General features: G+C 37.6%; 1 protein-coding gene across 8 annotated transcripts in view; it reads left to right on the forward strand.

Annotated features, from left to right (window-relative positions):
* The window catches only part of YAP1 (Yes1 associated transcriptional regulator), a 98728-nt gene that overhangs the window by 65793 nt on the left and 10453 nt on the right, over window positions 1-22482 (forward strand). For 2 of the 8 annotated variants that reach the window (XM_055702122.1, XM_055702117.1), the window contains 2 exons: window positions 9806-9999; window positions 11491-11538. In XM_055702122.1, coding sequence (XP_055558097.1) covers window positions 9806-9999; window positions 11491-11538 — 242 coding nt within the window. The remainder of the gene's footprint in view (window positions 1-9805; window positions 10000-11490; window positions 11539-22482) is intronic. The other 6 variants (XM_055702123.1, XM_055702118.1, XM_055702124.1 and 3 more) reach the window with 3 other exon arrangements.

Below are 22482 nucleotides of genomic sequence, written 5' to 3' on the forward strand. Positions count from 1 at the left end.
TAAAACAACATCTGCTTTTTCTATAAAACTAAATTTCCTAGAACCAGTTGAATTTTGGATTCATTCAACTTTATTGCTGTAAGTTTCCGAGAATTGGCTTTTGTATCAAATACCATTTAAGGGAATTTAACTGTTATTTAAGTTTGCAGATGATAGGACTTGGTTTTGAAATGCAACTTAAAATAATTGGCTTTTTGAGGATACTTAATTTGTTAAATTCGAAGATGGGATGGTGAACTTCAACTGGGAAAATACTAGAAACTGGCAGTTGATTTGTGTGTGTCTGTTGGGTTAATGTTAAGTCTTCTGTTCAAAAGTAGTACTCCATTAGAGTAGTCAGACAATTTTATCTGCAGGAATTGGAGTAAAACAAGTTACTGTTTCAGTTTTTGTATTACTGTATTCCAGACTGAAGTTTTATAGGTTTGTGACTAGTGATCATACCAGTGTTAGCCATGGCCAGTCTTTTTCCTTCTGTTCTTTCAAATGTTGGAGCTGCCGTGGGGGAGTATGAAGCAAAAGATGTGACCTCAGGTTGAAATCATTGCCACTAATTTATTTTTATCACTCTCACTTAGAGATTATGGTAATGTTTTTTCGAAGTTCTGTATGAATTGGGGAGGTGGGACAGACAAGGAAAGACAGTTTAATATCGTTACAGAAAGTGTCATAGGGGCTCTGTGTATAGTAGCTGCTTGAACTGCAGAAGTAGGAAAAGGAATAAAGGTGATGGTAACTATAGAAATGTGGAGAATGCACATCAGGGTTTTCTGCTCTCTTTTTTTGTAATGTAAGAACACGATACCTTTGAAACAATGAAAAAGGCTTGTTCAGAAATACTGAAGTAAAATGCACCTGTAGATTTCATTGAAATATATATTTATCATTTCCATTTAAAAAAACAAACAAACAAACAAATGAAAACAAAAACCAACCACACAACAAACTTGAATTACACTTAAAAGCTACTTAAAAGCTTAAGCTTCAGTGCATTGGCTGACCTTTAAGTACTGGAAATTAAAAGGAAGTTTTCTATAGTGTTGCTTTCCTGTCCCTTACCTGTCTAGCACTTTGTTTAATATGTGTTTTTTCAAGTTAGTTTGTAGGAGCTCTGCCAGAGGCAGATCTGTGCACAAGATAGAACTAGAACTCTAGACTGGAAAACTTGCTTTTGGCCTTTGTCTGGTCGAAAAAAAGCCCAGACCTTATGTCTGGTCACAATGGTGTTTCAGATCTGCCTTCCATTTTTGCACAAAAGCAGAGCATGAGCCACAGTCTGTTTTGATCTGCAAATGCAATGTCATACCCTCTTTACATGCTCTCCAAAACAAAGTGGATTGGACTCATCTGAAAGGTCTAGTGGTATTAGATATTTCACTTCCCTGTCTCTGTTTTCCAGAACAATTTCAGGAGATCGTTTAGAATGGGGAAGAGGCCTCTGTATTTTGGTATGTGTGTCAGAGAATGTGTACAGATGGAACAGCACCAGTTTTCAGTGAACCAATGACTTGAGTCAAAGTGAACTTGTTGCGAATATTGACAGACATATGAAATTTCACTGGTAAGCATGCTGCCCTTGTGGTAGTGACAATAAATGCTTATTAGTTCATCGCTGCATCAGAAAGTAAAATCTTGTTTTGCTCTAAAGCAGTAAGTAGTTACACCTCTTTACTGAACAGAGTTCACTGAAGAAAGTGGTAAATCTTTCCACAAGTATTGCGTAAGAATGCAGTTATCTACTTTATGTAGAATATACATATACTAATAAAAAGAGGGAAAAAAACCCCTGCTTTCATTCAAGATATGTTAGGGCAGTATGTTTATGTAAGTTGATACCTGTTTTGGGGTTTGTTTTCTTTTTAGAATAATTTAATCCTGTTTGAGAAAGGTGATTTTTGGGTAATGGTGTCTTTATGCCAGTAGAAATAATGCGTACTTCCACTCTTGTGCTAGAACAGCTGTGGCAGTGAAAGAAAACTGTACTCCTAATAGGGACATTCTTTTCACCATACCCTTCTAACACCACAGTTTGCACATCTGTTACTGAGCATACTATGTTAAAATTTGAAGGTGGATCATTTTGAGTGCATCATTCGTTATCTGTAATCTAAATATATATATATATACACACACACTAATTATATACCCTATATCTAATCATATATAATCAAAAATTCAAAGAAGCGTCAGCTTTTTTCCTCCTTGAATTCAATCATGTTGAAACATGATTTCTGTTTCTTCTATACAGAAAACAATTTTGCTCTTTCTTGACAGGATACTGTTGACTTTTTAATTACAGTAGTTTTTACTGGATTTTGTAACTTCCGTTTAATCATTTCTAATGGGCTTATGACAGAGATTGAAAAAAAGATGCAGATGTGCACATGTGTATATACAGGGTTTGTTGCCCTCAAATAAACCAAAAGAAATCTGCATTTAAAAAAAAAAAAAAAAGTTTTCATGTTTTGGCCTAATTAACCCAGGAAGTGTTGTGTGGTGATCAAGCAGTGAAACTGTTTGCAACTAATACCCTTACATAGACTCTCAGCTGGTTAACTTTGGTCTAAAATGGGGACTAACATTGATTAAATATTTTTTGCCAGATATTCAGTGAACAGACATGGGGCCTTAATGAGCTCACAGTCCTGCACTTTCTGTAGTCTTCAGCGTTTAACACATACAGTTTAAACTCAGTCAACATTTATTGAGGTTTCTTCTCATAATCTGCTGTCAGTTCCATTCTGTACGAAAATTTAAAAATAAAGTCAGATATTTTAAAAATGGTTTAGACTTCCAAAATTAAAATTGATTTATTTTTAAAGAATGGAAAATGTATTGTTTCATATGCATGCACTGAGCAGAAGTTTCTTACAGCTATTTGCATTACTGCTGAATCTCATTTGTATTTGCTTTTCTGGCTGCCCAGAATATTTCAGTTCTTCTAAAACTGGCATACATTGAGTGAAAGTGCTTTTTTTTATGGGGGGGGGGGAAAAGTTAGATCCATGAAGAACTGCAACAGCATTTTATTCCAATGTAGTTTCCAGTGTGTTAAGAGTCTGTCTGTGGATGCAATCAAGTCTTAGTGGTGATCAGTCAATCCAGTGGTGATCAGTCAATCTAGCTGTTGCACCTCTGCATTTTAGGATGCAGAATGACTTTTTAAAACAATGGCAGCTTTATCAAAGGAAACAAAGAACTGTTTAAATGATTTTATATGGTCTAATCAGCAGGTTGCCATAGTGATAGATGAACAAAAAGGAAAATATTATTTTCATTTGAATACAAGTAATTGATAAATGCAGAGTAATCAATCTGTAGTTTGGATGTGCTTCTGTAATAGATAGTATTTTCATTGGATATATCTTGTTTTAACCAAGAGTCCAGTTCAGGTGTGTGTGAATATTTCTTTTTACCTAATACATTAAGGTTTGTTTGTACACTTACGACAGCAAAATGAGTTCGAAGAGCAGTCTGTTTCAGGTTCCCCCCCCCATAATAAGCTTCAGGATTCTCAGATTAATTGGAGACTGGAAACAATGGAATATTTTATTGTGATGATTTTTAAGTCGCTTTATAACAGCAGGATTACGAAACTGCAATGGGGGTTTCCTTAAAGTAATATAGCAATGCATTATAAAGTACGCAATCCAGAAACATGATTTGTATCCTGATTAAACAACATACTGCTGTACTAAGTCTCTCTAGAAAAGCCACTTGGAACAAGTTTTTATTACTTCCAAGACTCATTCTTTCAAATGCTGCTGGAACTTTTTTCTTTCTTCACAGCTCTTTTCAATTTAATCAAAGAGGATTTTTGCCTTTGTTGCATGCTGCAAACTAGCACCATTTTAAAACCTGGCCATAGCCAAAAATGATGCACAAAAATGGTCAACTTTGCAAAGGAAATTTTTCAGTTCCCGCACTGAAAACATTGATTATTTTTATTAAGAACAGTAGGTTATAGTATGCTCAGATCCTGAGCTGCTTTGTTGTTGTTTGTTCAGATAAATAACATCTTCAAATTCGCAGATTAAAATTCGTTTTAGTTTTGAAGAGTGAAATGATAAATACAAAAGAAAAACCATCAAACATTCAGCTGTGTCTGTTAATCATTAAGGGTGCTCTACAGCAATCTTTGCATGTAATTCTGAATAGGGGAAAGGTACTGTGTTACTGCAAACTGTCAGTGCCCTGGGGTGATTTAAATTGGCATAGGATCTTGGGAGAGAATTAGCCTTTTATGTTTGAGTTGTTAACAATCTGCTGGCCTTTAGCACCGATGACTGGTAATTGTTTCTCTCTCTTGGTTTGTTTTTGTTTTGGTTTTGGGGGTGTTGTTTTTTTACATCAGTCTAAACTTTTTTCAGTAACTGGCGAGTATTATCTGCTACAGTACAGAACAGGCGTTTTGCTGCTGAGTTTAGACAGTGGAACATTTAATGTGTAACATTTGAAGACCACTAATTCTCTGTTCTGAAAAGTATATTGCAGCTATTACAGTTGACTTTATTCTCCAGATTGTGAAGTTAAGCCATATTATAGGATGGCAACATCTTTTTTTATTGTCTTAAATTGTGTGTGTTTTTTAACTTGTCTGCCCCTCCTCCTCTTCCCTCAAATCCCCCTCTTCTAGAAACAAAGACTCGTTTGTTCCTTTTCTGCCTGTGAGGTCTTCGCAGGCTCCGCTGTGTGGGTGCAGAGCCCCTTATTTAAAAGCTTTCCATAGCCATGGAAGGTAAGGAACAGGGTGCATTAGAAAAACGATAAGTCCGAATTCAGACAGAAAAATTAATCTCTTTGCCTTTGAATGTACTTAAATAGAACTGTGCTGTCAGGATCATCACAAACCCATGAGGTTCAGAAAAAAATAAATAGTGCTTATCTGAGGTCACATTGATAAGCATTTAGAGTGCAGATTTCAGCAGTCATGTCTTCATTAAGTAATGGAGAATTGAGAATAAAAAGAAAAAAGAAAAAAACAACAAAAAACACAAACCACAAAACAACCCAAAACCAAAACAAACAAAACCCCCAAACAAACAACAAAAAAACTTTAAAACCCTTTGTTTTTTCCTGTCACTTGAAGCAAGATGTGTTTCCCTCTTTTCATTAAATATTGTGTTGGAAATTAAAGAAAATTAAGTTCTTTCCATTTCCCTTGAAGATAGCACATTTGTGTAATTAGCCAAGATGGCTGAAAATCATTCAGTGTTATTACTGTTGGGTTTTTTCCAGTGTTCTTCACTTGGGTATGTTTTTAAGACAGTAAAATTCTCTTAGTAGTGTCTTATTTTAATGTCCAAAATTGTAGTTCATTTCACAGTTAAAAATAGTTTGCTTATGTGAAAAGCATTTCCATGGTCTGTTCTCAGAACACTTTAAAATCCTGTCCATTTGAAGTCTTTTACACTTGCATTCTTGAAATAATAAAATGCTCAGAAAAATCCTTTTAATGGATACTTGAATAAGAATTCAGAAACTAGATTTTTAGGCCTGGTTTCTGAAGAATTACTAAATCATATAATTAAATTTCCCCCCAGTATTTATTGATGAAAATTAAGTATACGCTGAATTCTAAATATTTTAGGATATTCCTGCTTTACATACAATTTTAGTTAGAAACATTACTTTCAAAATGGGCATTAAAAGGCATTTTAGGGATCTAATATGAGGGAATAAAATGGAAAACATCCAACAAACGTGCTTTGTTTCTTACAGTTTTAATTGCAAAGTCAGTAGATGGGAAGAGCAGCAACTGTGATCAGAGAATAGGAATAATGCAAGCAGCTGTCAGAAAGATGCCTATACATAAAGCAAAGAATTTGGCATGAGAAGGAAATTATTTCCAAAGCTACATGTTAGTAGAATGGAGACCTAGGGAAGTGATACTTAGAATCATAGAATGGTTTGGGTTGGAAGGGACCTTAAAGATCGTCTGGTTCCAACCCCCCCTGCCACGGGCAGGGACACCTCCCACCAGACCAGGTTGCTCACAGCCCCATCCAGCCTGGCCTTGAGCACTGACAGGGATGGGGCAGCCACAGCTGCTCTGGGCAACATGTGCCAGTGCCTCACCGCCCTCACAGTAAAGAATTTATTTCTCATATCTCATCTAAACCCACCCTCTTTCCTCTTAAAGCTATCCCCCCTTGTCCTGTCACTACATGTCCTTGTAAAAAGTTTGTAAAAAAGTTGTGTCCTTGTAAAAAGGGATGTCCCTCCTCATCTTTCCTGTAGGCCCTCTTTAGGCGCTGGCAGGCTGCTGTAAGGTCTCCCCGGAGCCTTCTCTTCTCCAGGCTGAACAACCCCAGCTCTCTCAGCCTGGCTTCACAAGAGAGGTGCTTCAGCCTCTGATCGTCTTTGTGGCCTCCTCCGGACTTGTTGCAACAGGTTCACATCCTTCTTGTGTTGCAGGCCCCAGAGCTGGATGCGGTACTCCAGGTGGGGTCTCTATGAGAGCAGAGCAGAGGGGGAGAATCACCTCTTGCAGCCTGCTGGCCACGCTGCTTTTGGTGCAGCTCAGGGTACAGCTGGCTTTCTGGGCTGCAAGCTCACATTGCTGGGCCATGTTGAGCTTCTTATCCACCAACACCCCCAAGTCCTCCTCCTCAGGGCTGCTCCCAATCCATTCTCCACCCAGCATGTATATGTGCTTGGGATTGCCCGACTTGTGTGCAGAACCTTGCACTTGGCCTTGTTGTACTTCATGAGGTTGCTGAGGGTACACTCGATCCCAATGTCCATGTTGCTGACAAAATGTTAAGCAGTGCCAGTCCCAGTCCCAGCCCCTGAGGAATGCCACTCCTCACTGGTGTCCACTTGGACACTGAGCCATTGACCACAACCACAGTTCCTTGAGTGTGACCATCCAGCCAGTTTGTTATCCAAGGAGTGGTTCATCCATCAAATATATATTCCATACTCATATGATGCATGCAGGAAAACCAAATCAATAACATGTTGAAGGGATGTTAGTGATACTGCACTTAATTGTTTAACTAAGGTTAGAAGCTGTTCAATTTTTGACAATATTTTAGCTGTGACATGACTTGGGTGTGAACTGCATGGGGCAGGGAGTCTGAAACCACGAGTATGTAACCGGAGACTAGACCACGAAGGCCACCCTTTTAACCAAAAGAAAACTGACATTCTTCAGCTTTGGATATTTGACTTCTACAAGGAAGGTAGTTTGCTTTTGACTTAGATGTGCTTCTTTCAGTTGATAGGAATTTTCTAACCTGTGTTCCTCTTGACTTTCCACTGTGATTGACCTTCCATCATGTATGATAGCAGGTTTGATTCCTGGAATTTCTGAAGGGTAGCACAGACTTCTGCCTGAGTTGCAGAATTAGCTAACGGCAAGAGAAGGCTGTTGTTTTCTGCTGTCCCTTACTAACCCCTTCATTGTCTGCTTTTAAGGTGGAAGAAGGTAAATTATAAAAAAGCAAAAGGCACGGTCCTGGTTCCAGACTTGGTGGGATTCTGGATAAAAAGAGAGAAAGGAGGAGATACATTCCCCACTCCAGCAGTGTCATGTCTAACTTTTCTAGAGTTGGTAGGTGGGCTGGCTCTCCTTTTGCAGTGCTCTCTCTAGCTTCACCTTCACTCTAATTTGGTTAATGTAGGTAGTTTAATTGCTGACAGTCATCCAGCAGAGATTGCCCAGTGGAGATCCTGGTGCTTGTAATTAACAATTCATTGCTCACATCCTTGCAATTAACAATTCATTGCTCACATCCTTGCAGGACAGCTGTTGGTGCTGTTGAAACTTTTGCCTAACAGTTTCTGCTGTCTTGGGGCTTATGAACCTTCTGTGTCTGTTCGGTGGAGGAACAAGTTCTCCTGCCTTCCTCTTGCTGATCTAGGGAGCACAGCTCATGTCACAAAGCTGGTTGATGGGCTCATCCTGGTCACTTTCCTCTTGATGTTCAGGTTTTGACAATGAAGTGGTGCTGAATGTCTCGTAAGACCAACTGCTTGATGTTAAGCTTTATTCCAGCAACGTAATCTTCCTGCTGTTTTTTCCTCTGCTGAGTCAGGATGGGAATTATGGGTTGGAGTTGAACCTCCAGCCCTTTGTATTCACTTTGTTGCTTCTACTTGGTACTGGGATTCAGTTTCTTTTCCTACTTCACCTGTTCGGTTTTATCTTATTTGCAGTCATGTGTATGAAGCTCTCACACAAGTAACTATGTAAAAGATCATTTCAAATTATTTCAAGCTATTTAACACTTCATTTTATTTTGACTTTGCTCATGAAAATGTGACCCACCTGTCCATTAGACTCTGTGCTGGACCTATGGAATTTATTGAAAAAAAAAAAGTTGAAAGAGTAGACTGGAGAGTTAAGTATGTAACTGGTTTTGATGACTTTTTCTTTTTCTTTCCTATGCTCACTCCAGTGAGCATATAGCTTTTTTTCTTCCTATGGTGTTACTTCTCAATGGAAAGATGAGCTGTGGCAAGGGGAGAAGGGAGCAAGACTGAAGCAACAGCCATTTTTACTGCTATTATGAGATAAATATATTTAGGCTTTCTTGGAACAGGAGAACACTACTGTACCGTGCCTTAAGCTGAACACTGAGAAGACAGTGGAGACTGAAGGGCTTTTCAGAGGAAAAGCTGATAATTCTCTTTCTTATGATTATTAGAAGCGTTAGTATTCCAGGAAGCCTCTCTATATGATGAAAACATTAATTCAAACTAATATAACAGATGGTTTTCTTTGCACCAAATCAGCCTGTCATCCTAGAAGAAGCTCACTCCCTTTTTTCCCTTAGTTCCCATAAACCATAATCCTCATTCCCAGAAAAAAATAAAATCCCTACCACTCTCCTATCACTGCTTTGGCAAATGCATTCTGCAGCTTATTGTGAATGTTAACAGAATCAGGCTGTTCCAGACAACAAGATGGAGAGCTAATACCAAAACTGAAAGCCTGACTTCAACCATAGTGGTCTTGGGCAGGGGAAGAATCAGACCTAGCAAGTAGATGCATCCCAGTCAGGCATTATTTTAATAAATAAAATTGTCTTAGGTCTTGTTTTTATGGGGGAAGGGAAGATAGGTGCAGATTGTGCATTAGGCATACAACAAGATGACACTTTTTCTTCTCTACACCCCAGAAAATATGTGTCACATACTTTTGTGGGGTAAAAGAAAACGAAGAACTAGCAAGATGTTTCCTGTGTTGATGGCAATATTTTTGGCTGTGTAATTCATCTGCCATTTCTGTACCAGCTCTTAAGTTTGCTTGTCAAGGTACCCTGAATAGAGTTTGTAACACTCAAAACTTGACGTGACAAGGATGTGAATGATTATTTCATGACCTGTACCACATTGGGAAGAAAGGTGGCCTTTAACCAAGTGAGATGATTTGTTTTGTCATTCTATGTGTTCTCAAGTTTAATGATTCTGAGATTTCACGTGAATAAGAAAAGGGATTTTATATTATTTGTGTCTAAATTGAGAATAGTTTATTAGGAAAAAGAGAGATCCTTCTAATCAAAGGTGAAATATTTTACTACCACTTTTGAATTTTTCACCAATTCACACATTTAACTGTTTTCAGAAGCTTTTAGAACAAGTATGTACTCCTAAACATGAGACTGTTGCATCGATTTCACAGGAATAACACATGTGAGCATACATTTCTCACTGAACGTCAGTGTAACTGCATATTTTGTACTGTTATGGCTTTTAATTTTATACAATTTTTAATATATGCCTTCTAAGGATAATACTTTCCCTGCATGTATTTGTTTGAATTTTATTTTTAATGTTTGTTGTTTTGGTTCCTTAGCCATGAATCAGCGAATCAGCCAAAGTGCTCCAGTGAAACAGCCACCCCCTCTAGCTCCTCAGAGTCCCCAGGGTGGTGTGATGGGTGGGAGCAGCTCCAATCAGCAACAGCAGATGAGACTTCAGCAGCTACAGATGGAGAAGGAAAGGCTGAGACTGAAGCATCAAGAACTGCTTCGGCAGGTGAGGCCACAGGTTAGACACCTACTTCCACTATTTCTTTTGTATGTTATGTTTTGTTTTGGCTAAGTTGTCATTTCAGTGACTCTTAAAGACCAGTGAATGTACACAAAGCTTTGAGATCTAAAAAGGTTTGAATTTATTCTGTTACTGATAACAGCTTGGTAGTGAAAGCAATCAGACTTACCAGACTGAAGGATTTTACTTTCCTCCGTCATTCCTCTCTCTAACAAAACTCTCAACAGACTTCTTTACTTCTAGGGTGACATCATGGACTGTTGATCTGATTGGATATTCCTTTTAAGAATATATTTCATATTTATCGAGTACTGAGTCATGCAAAAAGACAAGAGGTTGGTTCCCACAGCTGCTTTAGTTCTCCCTTTTAAGTGGGGGAAAGTCTTTCACTTTTAGAACCTGTTGCAGTCTGTAGCATTTCAAAACACTTTTAAAGTTTACAGAAGATACGTTGAGGAGACTCCTTGTTGCTAGAATCTTCTCTGTTAAACTGTGGAGTGGAGCATGGAACAACTGAATCGCTCGTGCTGTATTTTGAACCTATGGTTTTCTTATGCTGAAGAATTTCAAGCTTTCTAATTAGGTTGCAAGCTATTTCAGTATTTTTTTACTATATGAATAGAGCTGTAGCAAGTGTTAAAGTGTAGGACTGGACATTGTAATCTCTGGATTTTGAATTCGGGCTTGACTTCCTTTTGACTCTGAGCCTTCTGCTTTGACTTTTCCATCTGAGTGTTTACTACCATCTGTGCTAGATACTTAGGGTAGTCCTTGGTTTTTTGACACTGCCAGAGAAAGCACTAATCTTTTCTTTGAGGAAAACTTTCTAAAATCTTACCCTGTTCCCTTTTCACTTTGGGTGATGGGCCTTGTATCAGGAGAGTATAATACCTTCATGGTCCTCAAAGACGGCTTTTCTCTTTCTTCATCACCTGCAGTATTCTGTCCTGGAATCTGACTCCCATTATTCCCTTTGTAGTCAAGGCCTGTTTTGTAGGAATCTTCAGCATCTCTTGGTGTAGGATGGGTCATCTTTACAGCCATTACTTTGTGTAGTACTCTAGGTAAGAATACATTGCAAAGGTGGCATCAGGACTTTCTCTCCGCTTAAGCACCTGGGCTTCTGCTGTTCCTGCTTTGCAATTAATCCACCAACATTTTACCCTGTGCTACCATGCTTCTAGGTAGGCATTCTAATTGTCTTCTTGCCTCAGTTGTCATTGAGAACCTGACTAACATTTGACCAGGTTGAAGCCAGTTCCCTTCATGTTGTTCTCCCTGGTTGTTAAGCTTATCTGTCAAATACGCATCCGTGGTAAATCTGTGAGTTTTGTTTCACTGTGTTGTGATATTCATAGTTTCTCCCTTATCCTGTCTCATCTGGCCTGTCTTGGGGGCTTGATACTACAAGATGGTGTTTATAAGACAGCCTGCATAGACAAACGATGCAGCTAAAGTAATTTTTATCCATCTTATTTTTACTCTTAGGCATTGCGGAATATCAATCCCAGCACAGCAAATTCTCCAAAACATCAGGTAGGCTCTTAACTGATGTTTCAGCGTAATTAGAAAAATAAAAGCATTAAATTAGGCTAGCAGGGGAACTTTTGCTACATGAAGGCATTCTAAAAAAGAAAAACAAAAAAAACCCAAGCTAAGCTCTGTCATACATATTTTTGAACCACTTCTCTGGTCACAACCATAACGTTTTTAAGAGTGCTGCATTACCACAACTTTATATCAATACTTAAAAGCAAATGAGGAATTCATTGCACATTTTTTCTGCACTGAAAACAACCTTCTCGTTTAGCATTCTTGAGGATACTGCTGTTCCAATCCTGACGTCATCAAGATGTTTATTTAAAACAAACCTCCCATTATATCTAAGGTAGTAGCTTGTGACTTTCAATGTTCATATGAATGGTCTTATCAGTTTGTTTAAACAGGTACAATCTTAAAGAAGGATATCTGCAATCAATTAATAAAAAGTCACTTGAAATATTTACAATTTTTAAGCGTGTACAGTGTAACAGAATTACTTAATAATTAGACTAACAAAATAATTGCTATGGGGATATAATATGTAATTATTCCACTTTGACATTTAACAGGCTGCTGCACAGATACATTTTCTGTATAGGAAACAGCAATTCTGAAAAGCTTCCCAGGCTCAGACCAAAAGAAAATCGGTCACAATGCAAAGCATAATAAACAGTTTAATGTGGATTTTTTTTAGGCTCTTAAGAAGTTGAATATGGAGTGAATCTCTGAAAGGGTGGTTTTATGGACATATTCAGAGAGCTTCTCACTTGCTATTGCGAACAGTATTCTTCATCTACCGGTTCTTAGGACAATATTTATATTGGCTTGTGTTGTACCTTGTTTTTCTAAGAAAAAACGCTATATGCACTAGGCAAGAAAAACAGAATAAAAGAAAGTATCCTGTGTTCAGAAGCTATGAGTAGTGGTGTACTATTGCATTCTGAAGAGTACCACAAAATTTGTACATTGCTAGTTCTGTTGAGATGATCATCTTAAAGATAGGAGCATCAGACCTTAGAAACAGTACTGACACCCCAGAAAAAAATACTTTCTCGTTTGTCAGTATCAGTACAGCTCTAAAAATGAAGCATTGTAATTGAGATGTAATAATTTGATTAATTTAAAGATCTTTAACCACCGAATTATCTTGTTGATCAATATTAGTTCCTATTATGGATGAGGAAAAAAAAATAATCCTTAAGGATTGCTGGTATACAAGGCAATAAACAGAGAAGCACATTTCTCCACACCAGTTGGAAGCACCTTATCTTCTGCCACAATTAAGTCATTCAGAAGGGATGTTTTTCTTACTGAACGCCAAAAGTGTATTCTATGTTTTCTTGTATGCCTGCAGCCCTGTCATGTTTGCTCTTCCACAGTATCTTCTTCCTCTTGCCAAGTCAGAAATATGCAGCAAATGGAGAACTTTGGGATCAGTTTCATACTTAATAAGATCAGATTTTTGGAACTTCTTGAAATTCTGGCTTAAAACACTAAAAAGCTGCAAAACCTCAAAGGGACCTTGTTAGTAATTCATTAAATTTATACGTATAGGTCATGCTGCTTTGTTTGGGATGGGAACTAATGAAAGGCTTTAGGCAAAAATCAGGATTCCAGTTACGTTTTAGCTGGCCTTGTACCAGGCTCATCTGTATACACACCCTCCTGGGATCAGTTTTGTTAGTCTGCACTCACTAATGAGTGTTTGAGTGATCTGGTGGACAGGAAAGTAAGCAATCATACCAGCTCAGAAGTTCTGTAATAACAGATTATTCATATTGTGTAATGTAAATGTATTTTTGTGTTTTCATGTGTCACTTCAATAATGTAGTGAGCAGCCACATGTGGAAGAAGGTGCTTATAGAGAACTGCTTCTGGAAATTGTTCTCTAAGTGCTTCCTGAGGCCTTGTGCTATAGAGGCAAATATTGTCTGTCTTCTCCAGTGATGCTGTTATTGAAGTCCCAGTCTGTGCATCCTATCAAGTCATAGTCAACCTAGTGAATCTGTGAAAAATTTGTAGAAAGAACAAGCATTTCTTTGGTCAACTTTTTCTTTTTGACAGATCCTTTCTTTCCTTTGTGAATAAAATTAATGAAGTTCAGAGGAATTACCTGCTTTCGTGATGATAAAGCTGTGCTTAGAGGAAGAGTAATAGCTTGTCTTGCTAAATTTTAGATGTTCTTTTAAGGCATACTGAAAATAAAATCTTCATAGGGTCAGTGCTCTTGATTCTGGGAAGACTAAGTCTATTCTAGAGAGGGATTGTCAGGGTCTTCTATTTGTAAAGAAGTTACACGACACCAGCGTTCTTGAGCTTATCTCTAATGAAATGTCTTTTTTATATGGGTTAAAAAAACCTGAGAAGTGTTCCTTAACTTTTTAACTGGATCTCTGAGCTCTTCTTAATCGCAAAATCAAATAGGTTGGAATGGACTGGTGAAAGTCATCTAGTCCAACATCCTGCATCCAGCTCAACCTTCTCTTCCTTCTTGACATTTTGGTCTGTATAATCTGGATGCAGTGTCTTGGTTGTATTGATATCTTTGGTCAGGTTTTTTTGGTACTGAGTGTACTTTGTGTCCTTGCCAGTTTTTAATCTTTCTGCCATGAACTGTAGCATCATGTAGTGACACCAACACTTGAAGTGTTATGTATGGGAGGCCTTAGCATTTAAATACTGCCTGGAAAGATGAAACAATTGCTTAGCTTCATCTTTTGTAGCAAGTATTTTTGCTTGAATGAAATGTCCAAGTCAAAGGTGTTTGAAGGAAAAATTGTAACTTCCGTATTTACTCTATATAAACAAGAGCTATTGATACATCCAGGAAATTTGAAAATGCCAAACACTGGTCCATTTACTTGTGCTCATCATCATCATCAGTTATCTGTGAACACCTTAAAGATGCCTACCTGTCTTAGTTAAGAGATTGAGTGACTTGACTTGCACTCCCTTCCCAGTAGCTCTCCTTCCGTTTCCCTGCAGTTAGCATCTGGCTATCTACAATGTCTCTCCTAAAGTACAGGTCAATCAACTTTTGTATGAATCACAAAATTGACTAGATGTTATGTAACGGATTTAATGCCTCCTAGTATATGATGGAAAGAGATAGAGGCAAATAATGTTGAAATACTGATGGCTGTATTCTAGGATGTTGTGCAGACTACTTTCCTGTGCTAAGACTGAAAGATTTCTGATTTGTCTTCTGCTAATATTAGGGTATTTGCTAGTTCAGCATACTATACAGCCGTTTAAGTGATAGGTTCCTCTATATATGCTTGCTCATTCCATATCTGCTGCTTGTTTCTAGCACTGAGTGGAGATCCCTGTCTGAGAAGCAGGAATTCCTTGCTATTCTGCTCAGTTGTGCTTTCCAACTTAACCTTTCTGTTATCTCTGTGCTGCTTTCATGGTAGTTCTGCATACCCTGGTGTGTGCTCTCTGTTCACTGTCTCCATTCTTTTGTCCTTTATATTTTATGAAGTACCTCTCATACTCTCTGTCCTGTTGCCCTGAACTTATATCTTACCAACTTTTGAGTGACATTCTGGAAATTCCCCTACTCAGTGAAGAATCTACAAAGATGTATGCCCAGTTGGTCACTGCTTGCTGAATCACTTGGATTTGTTTCAATTTTTTTTTTTTTTGCATTTCCTCTTACTGCATAAAATATAAGCATTTACAGTAGTTCCTGGGTAAAATACTATTTCAGTTCCCTATTAATTTTTTTTTTTTTTTTTTAGTTTATCTTAGTTGGTGTTTAATACCTTTCATCAACTTAGTTGAGAAGATTTCCAGTGTTCCAAGGAAGTATTAATTTCATAGGACACTGTTACTACTTTTCAATAAAAGACTTTTTCAGTCACTTTGCATGTACACCAATGCAAAGCTCTGTTACTGTCAGATTTGTGACATTTTCTAGAAAGTAAGGAAGGCATCATTAAAAACAGGTACTGTCTGGAATTCTGTACACTTGAACTTCTGTGATGTTGGTGAAGCTGGAAGTTTACTGGGGACTTCAGGTTTGTTTCGTTGGGGTTTTTTTCTTTTCCTAGTAATATGCCTTTGAATAACAAGATATACTTGTATTCAAATCTTAGTGGAAGCAGTAAGCAATAGTTGGTTTAGTTTCTTAGTGAATCCCAGTGTTGTCCCTTGAACCTCTTGTTTCCCATGCCTCTGTGTGTTATCTGAAGCTGACCTAGATTAACAAGATAAATAACTTGTCTTGGTTTCATCAAGGGTGTTTGTGGTGGGGGTGGGGGGGTGTTGGATTTTTTGGGGTTTTGTTGGTTTGGGTTTTTTTAACAAAGATAAGGTACTGAAGCCAGTCATTTGGTCTTCGAACGTGTCTTTTTTGCCAAGTGAAGATACAACCACTGGTATACAGAAACATTTTTGAAAATTACACTTAAAAGATGCAGGAAGAAAATAACAAGTCACTTGAGCAAATTCATAGCTCTGTTGTGTCCCTTGGTTTTAATTTGCCTTACTGCTTGATATTTGATAGAGAAAATGGCCTGTGATATGTCTTATTCTGAATAGCTGTTATGAAAAGATCCAGGTTTTGGGGAAGGCTAGCTGCGACAGTGAAGAGTCTTTCCAACAAAGTTTTTGTCCCACTTGAAATTTTTGCTTCCAATTGAACTTTTTTTAATCAATTGTCACAAATAGTACCTGAAACTTCTCATTTTAGTGGAAGTAGATATTCTATCCCTCCTTTTGTTGTTTTACTCACTTGATAGCTCTCTGTACTAGTACTAAGTTTTGCTTTGTCCCTCATGGTTTTAAGTTTTCTGTTAGATGTTTCCTTGCACAGTGAACAGAAACCGTTACTGATTTCTTACTGTCCAAAATCAATAACAAAATACTACTGGAGAGCTGTCATGCAGATAAGGGAGCTGAGCACTATGTACGATACTGTAACTTGAATGTTCCAAGTAGGCAGAAATCAATTTTGTATACATTTCTCTCAGTTTTCATTGAACTGTTGGCTTGTTATTGTTAGCTAGAATATTTTACTTCATTTTGTATGCGTGTCATTGAACTGTTGATATGTTATTAGCAGGAATATTTTACTTCATTAGGTAACAAACTTGTTATTCACTGGACTACCTTCAAAAATCTTTGCAATTAATGAACAGACTTCTTTAGTCTGTGGCAGCAAATTCAGCATGTAACAACAAATCTTAGCATATTGCCTCTATATAGGCATCTGTTTGTAAGAAAGTGCTTGTATTTTAGATTGCTAAAGGTCAGTTAAGATAATCTGTCAGGTACCTGTGATTTACTCTGCATCAGTTGCACAGACCTTTTTAAGAGAGCACCATGAGCCTTACATGTAAGGCAGTACATTATGCAGTGCCATGACTTTAGAAATTAATTCAGGAGAAGACTTAACCAGCTGTCGAGAGGCTTCCTAAGCTGGAGCTGAAGGCTGCAGCTGGGGCGTTGTATGGTATTTTTTAAGCAAAATATTTGCTTCTTCATAAAATGACTTCTGACTGAGAGGTCTGGTAGACGTGCTCCGGCACACTAAACTGCAGGAGGTTTAAGACACGCGTCTTAAAAAAAGGAGTCGTCTGCCAGAGATTGCCTTAATAACAAGGCAGAACATGATGTATCTAATGTCGTTTTTTCATAATCTAGTAGCTGAAGTACTGGTATGGCTACACCACAAGACAGATCAGATACATGATCTATCAGAAAAATTGTTTTTCAGCTAGGTTGGTTTTCTGACCTGTCTTAGTGTATGGCCATAGAAATGCTAGTTCCAGCTGAAGGGAGGGGTAAGAATACGCAGTCAAAGGCTATCTGTAATCACCAGTAAAAAGTCACTTTGGAATTGCCCCCGAATTATGACCCATAGTGATTAAGAGATCAAGGCACATATCTTCCTCTGTCCTGATTAACAAACTCTGCTTCTTCTAAACACTTTTAGATAAAACAGAAAATTTTGTTAAAGCATTGGAAATTTCAGCATGGAGTCAGAGGTCCTGTAGAAATTACTGAGATCTTCCCTGGCCAAATTATTATTTAAGTCTTTGGTATTTATGATGAGCAGTACACTAAGGTACTACTTTAAATACTGCCTAGAAAATGCAAGCATTATGGAAAGGGAATCCTGTGTAGCTTTGAGGGTTTGAGGGGGAAGGGCGTGTTGGCTGCCATCAAAATATACAAAATGTGGAATTCAGCTAGTTTTCCTGCAAAAGCAACACTGCTGTTGTTCAGCTGTCTTGGGAACCAAGTGGTTTCTGCAGTAGTATAGCTTCATTCCTCATTGAAAACCATAGGTGTAAGTGAAACTTTATTAGTGTGGCTGTAGTTTGTTTCCTACTCTGTTGGTTTAAGTGGGAAATGTTGAGCATTGGTAGCTACAAAGTTACACAGTAGGAAAGATACTTGTATTATATGAGTAAGGTAAAAAATCAGAAGCTCTGATTCCACTTGCAGCACCTAAGCTTTACAGATCAACAAAGTAGTTTTACTGCTTGCTTGTGAATGTAGATCTTTATAGATAAATACTATTGTGTGAGTCTATGAAATACCCTGTCTAAAAGTCTGTAGAGTAAATCAGAACTGCATTTGTTGTCTCTGTCTGGTTTTTATGTCCCTAGTTGCTTCAGGACACGTTCTGTGTCTGAATAGTATTTGCAGCTCACTGCAGTGGATTTCCTGGAGTCACCAGTGCTGATTGCAGTTGCAAAACTTAAATCGTAGAAGTATTTCTAAAGCAATTGGTCAGCAGAAGATATGAGTCATGTTGACCCTGAGTACGAGATGGCCATGAGTAACAGCTTTTGCTAGAAGCAAACAAAAATTGGTGGAGGGAGGCCATCCAGGTCTGCATAGCTTTCGTGATTGCTGGCTCCTGCTGACACATCCCTGCCCTACCGGTGCTCTGAGACACCTCGGCCGGGCAGGCGCAGCAGGAGCCACGGGCAGATAGATATCAAGGGGAGGGTGAAGCAGTGGCACAGCAAAGGACTGCAAAACCAGGCAAGAAGCCAGACAATTTACAAATGTGTATTCCAATTTATGCTGCCTTATCTGTACTTGCAATTCTCTGCGTAGCATTGAGTTCGTCACCAAGTGTATACAATACAATTAATTATTACTCTAGCGGTATCACCTCTTAAATTAATTTTGCTGGTTTTCATGATTGCAACACTGAATGATTTATGTTTCCCCCTTACTCTTCACTAATTGCATAACTCCTCATTGCTGAATTCATTTGTCTTCATCTGTCCATGTGTTTTCCTTGTTTCTTTTGTACATAGCTGTAACTTTGTGGCCTCAAACAAGAACTTAAATACTTTAGTCTGAAGAAATACTGGTGCTGTAAGTCTGCCTACAGGTGTTGTGCTCTTTTCTTTCCCTTAGCAGTTCTCTCCCATTCTAGTAAAGCTTGCGGATAAAAATTTGATAGTTGAACAATATTTGGGGTAGAAATGTTACAACTGGCCCTTTTAAAGTAAATTTACCAAAAAATACCCAATTATAAGAATATACCAATTCAAGTTGAGTGACATATTATATGTTTAATACAGTAAGAACATGATACGAGTTGCACAAGGGAGTCTTTTGCCTTTCCTCAAAAACACCGTGAAGATAAATATAAAAATGCTCTGAAAAGAGTAACTTCATAAAGTTAATTTGATCATGGTGTGAATGACCTGGAACTTCATGTAAAACTTAATCTGTATGTAATTATGGGGGAAAAAAAAAAAGAATAAGGCCAGCCAGATAAATTAACACAATGCTGACCTTATTTTTAAAATTACTTTGCTTAAGGAGATGACAGATCATTTTGGTCTTTAGGTAATAACCAAAATTCAGCTTTTGTGTTAACAATAGGAATGCTAAGCTTTTATTTTCCCAGAGGTACTTAGTAAGTTTGACATACTTATAAAAGTAGGATGAGATCAAGTTATAGAAATCTAAGCCAGGAGTTTGTCATGGTTTTATTTTTCCTCCAGACTTTAAATACTTCTAATAAAAGATAAATTTTAAAGCATGAACTAAAAGCCTAGAGTTCAGATTGCTCTGTTTGGAGCTGGGAAAGGCTTGTACAGTCCCATACATTTTTTTTAAGTGCAGGAAACACATAACTTTTTTTCTTGAAAATCAATTTTATAAGGAAGAAGAAATGAAAAGACCATTCTCCAAGCAATACAACTTTAGCTTCTGTTACATGCATTTTTAATGAAAAATAGTCGTAATACACTCTTTAGGACTTGTAAAAACTTAGCTTATCTCACAGAATGTTTAAAAATTGCTCTATTTGTTTCTCAATAGCTTGTCTTTTTTGGTAAATCCTTTCTCTTTTAGACTCCCAAATGGACATAAATTTATTACTTGAATGAGTAATGGAATAAAATTCTTTTGAGGGGGAAGTGCTGTAGGTCTGCCTCCTGAATAAGTAGTGGTAATGCTACTTACAAATAGTTAAAAATAGTTGTCGTTTTGTACTTTCAGCAATGTTGTTATTAAAACAAGGATAAAAGTAGCACTATTAAGTAGTAATATTAAAAAGGCTTACTTCACTACATTGTAGTGCCAAAGAAGAGGCAAAATACTGTTCTCTCTCCAGATTTAACATCTCTCTCCATTGTGCCTTCAGTGAAATGTGATTTTTTTTCTTTTTTGGCTAGCTAGTATCTGAACTACATTTGTTTACCATACTATTTAAGTTCATATATTGATGAAACATCAATCTCTGCTACCCTGTAAGGATTTAGAAATTAAAGAAGGTAACTTCCTCATTTTTCCAAATTGCTTATTTGTTTGTACTGATTTTTTTTCTTAAGGCACAGAAGAGAAATTTGTGGGGTTTTTTCTTTCCTGGTTTCAGTAGCTCTTGAAAAGGGGACCTGTATGGATTTCTCGTGTCTCTTTCTCTTTTTTTTTAACTATTGCATCAGGAGTCATTGCTGATTGGAAAGACCAGGCCTACCACACAATGACATACAATGTCACTTCAGTGCGTTATATACAGAAAGGACTCCGTGTTGGTTTTATTTTGTCATCACTCTTTGGGGCGCTGATGTGTGATTAAGCTTCTTCCTCAAGCTGCTGGCACTTTTGGCCCCTTTTCTTCAGCCTAGTCAGGGACTGTAGCCCAAGGAAATAAAAATGCAATGCACAGATCAAAGCAAGAAGGAAGGGAAAAAGACAGAGCATTCTTGCTGTGGCCAGCTAGTTGTAGGTATGTAAGAGCAGAGCGCTCACTGATGGACAGCTCTGCTGTCAGGGTGGAGAAGAAAGATGTGCCGTATTCCAGGTAAAAGTTTCTAGAAGCAGTGGTGCAAAATAGAAGTTATTTTATTTTTTTTATTTTTTTTTTTATTTTCCCTTCCTCCTTTTTCATTGGACTAATAGCAAGATAGAATCAGTTAAAAGTAGCTACATCACATGAAGGCAGTTTCTCAGAGAAGGGAAGTCGCAGGTGACATTTGGAGGAATTCTGGTCTCCAGAGGAGGGGCATAAAGATTATGTGGTGAGCGAGCAGTTCTTGAGCCATGTCTGGGATGGCTGCTCTTAAGACTTTCTACCTTCTCCAGATCACCATTTGGGAAGCATTCCAGGAACAAAAACTTTTTTTTCTTTTTTCTTTTCTTCTTTTTTTTTTTTTTCCCTTAAATGGATTGAGTCCACCTGTATATCAGCCACCTTGTATCAAGGCTGATGTGGCTGATAAAAGTTTGTAAACTTAGCTATGAAGTAAGACCTCATTATATAGTCTTTGCACTTGTTTTATTACATAAGCAAATGATAATCATATGGATAAGCAGCCTATAGAAATGATTCAAAGGTGCCTACCATCCTGTGATCTGTAAATGGGGAGTAGTATTATTACGATTTATTAGAGCAGTGGCCAAGTAAGTGATAGTGAGCAGAGAAGTGGATTTACTTGGAGTAGGCAATTGGGTGTGATAAACACAAAAACCAGTGGCATGTTTGTACACTTTCTGCAAAGGTCTGATCAACGGGAGTGAGAAAACCTTCTAGTATAAGACATGAAAACTGGTATTAAAGGAACGTGTTATGTAGAGTAATAGTCCACAGGAATGGGAGTGAAGCATATGTAGATTAGAAAAGGAAAAAACAGGTGGTAGGGAAGCATTCAACATTTGGCACAATCTGCTGGAAAATAACCTTGGGATTTTTTGAAAAGAAATCACTTTGAAGAAGAATTGGAGAAAGATTATGTTGTATCTTAGAAGTCTACCGTAATCCTTAGGCTAATAATTGAGAATGGATGAAGACCTCTCATTTTACAGGTGAGAAATACTGAGTATTGTCAATGCTGACAAGATTGCTTTTGCCTGAGATTAGCTTCCCAGACACAGCCTGGAAATCACATACTACTAATAATGGTAATAAGATAGTCAATAGATTTATTTAGCAGTCTCTACATGAAGAAAGCACAGGCTTGGTGAACCATTAATGATGTTTTAGGAGGGTTGCTTGAAGAAAATTATTGTATTTTTCACATGCGTAACTCATGGATTACCTGTTTAAAAAGGGAGAGAGAGGACACAGGAAATTACATAAGATTCTGCTTATATCCAGCCACCTTTAAATTTGTGTATTTTATGTTAAAACTTATTTTCATTAATTAGTAATTATAAGCTTTATGGATGGATTGATCCAAGCTGGTGCAGTCAGATGTGTAAAATATCTATGTAATCTAGGTTTGTAACTTCAGAAGTCCAATTACTAAGAAGTTGTTAGGGATTGGAAGAGCTTTTAAGATTTACGTGTGGGACAAATCATTGATCTGGTCAATCAGAAATGTCAAAATGTATGCCTCAAACATGAGGAGTAAATGGGAACTTGTAGGTAAAGGCTTTAAATTTTGCTGAATGAAACAAGCAAGGTAAAAAGGAAACCAGGGACTAAATCAGAAATTAAAATACAGGGGAAAAAGA

This window comes from Falco cherrug, chromosome 2 (assembly GCF_023634085.1).
Source record: "Falco cherrug isolate bFalChe1 chromosome 2, bFalChe1.pri, whole genome shotgun sequence".
Classification (NCBI taxonomy): Eukaryota; Metazoa; Chordata; class Aves; order Falconiformes; family Falconidae; genus Falco; species Falco cherrug.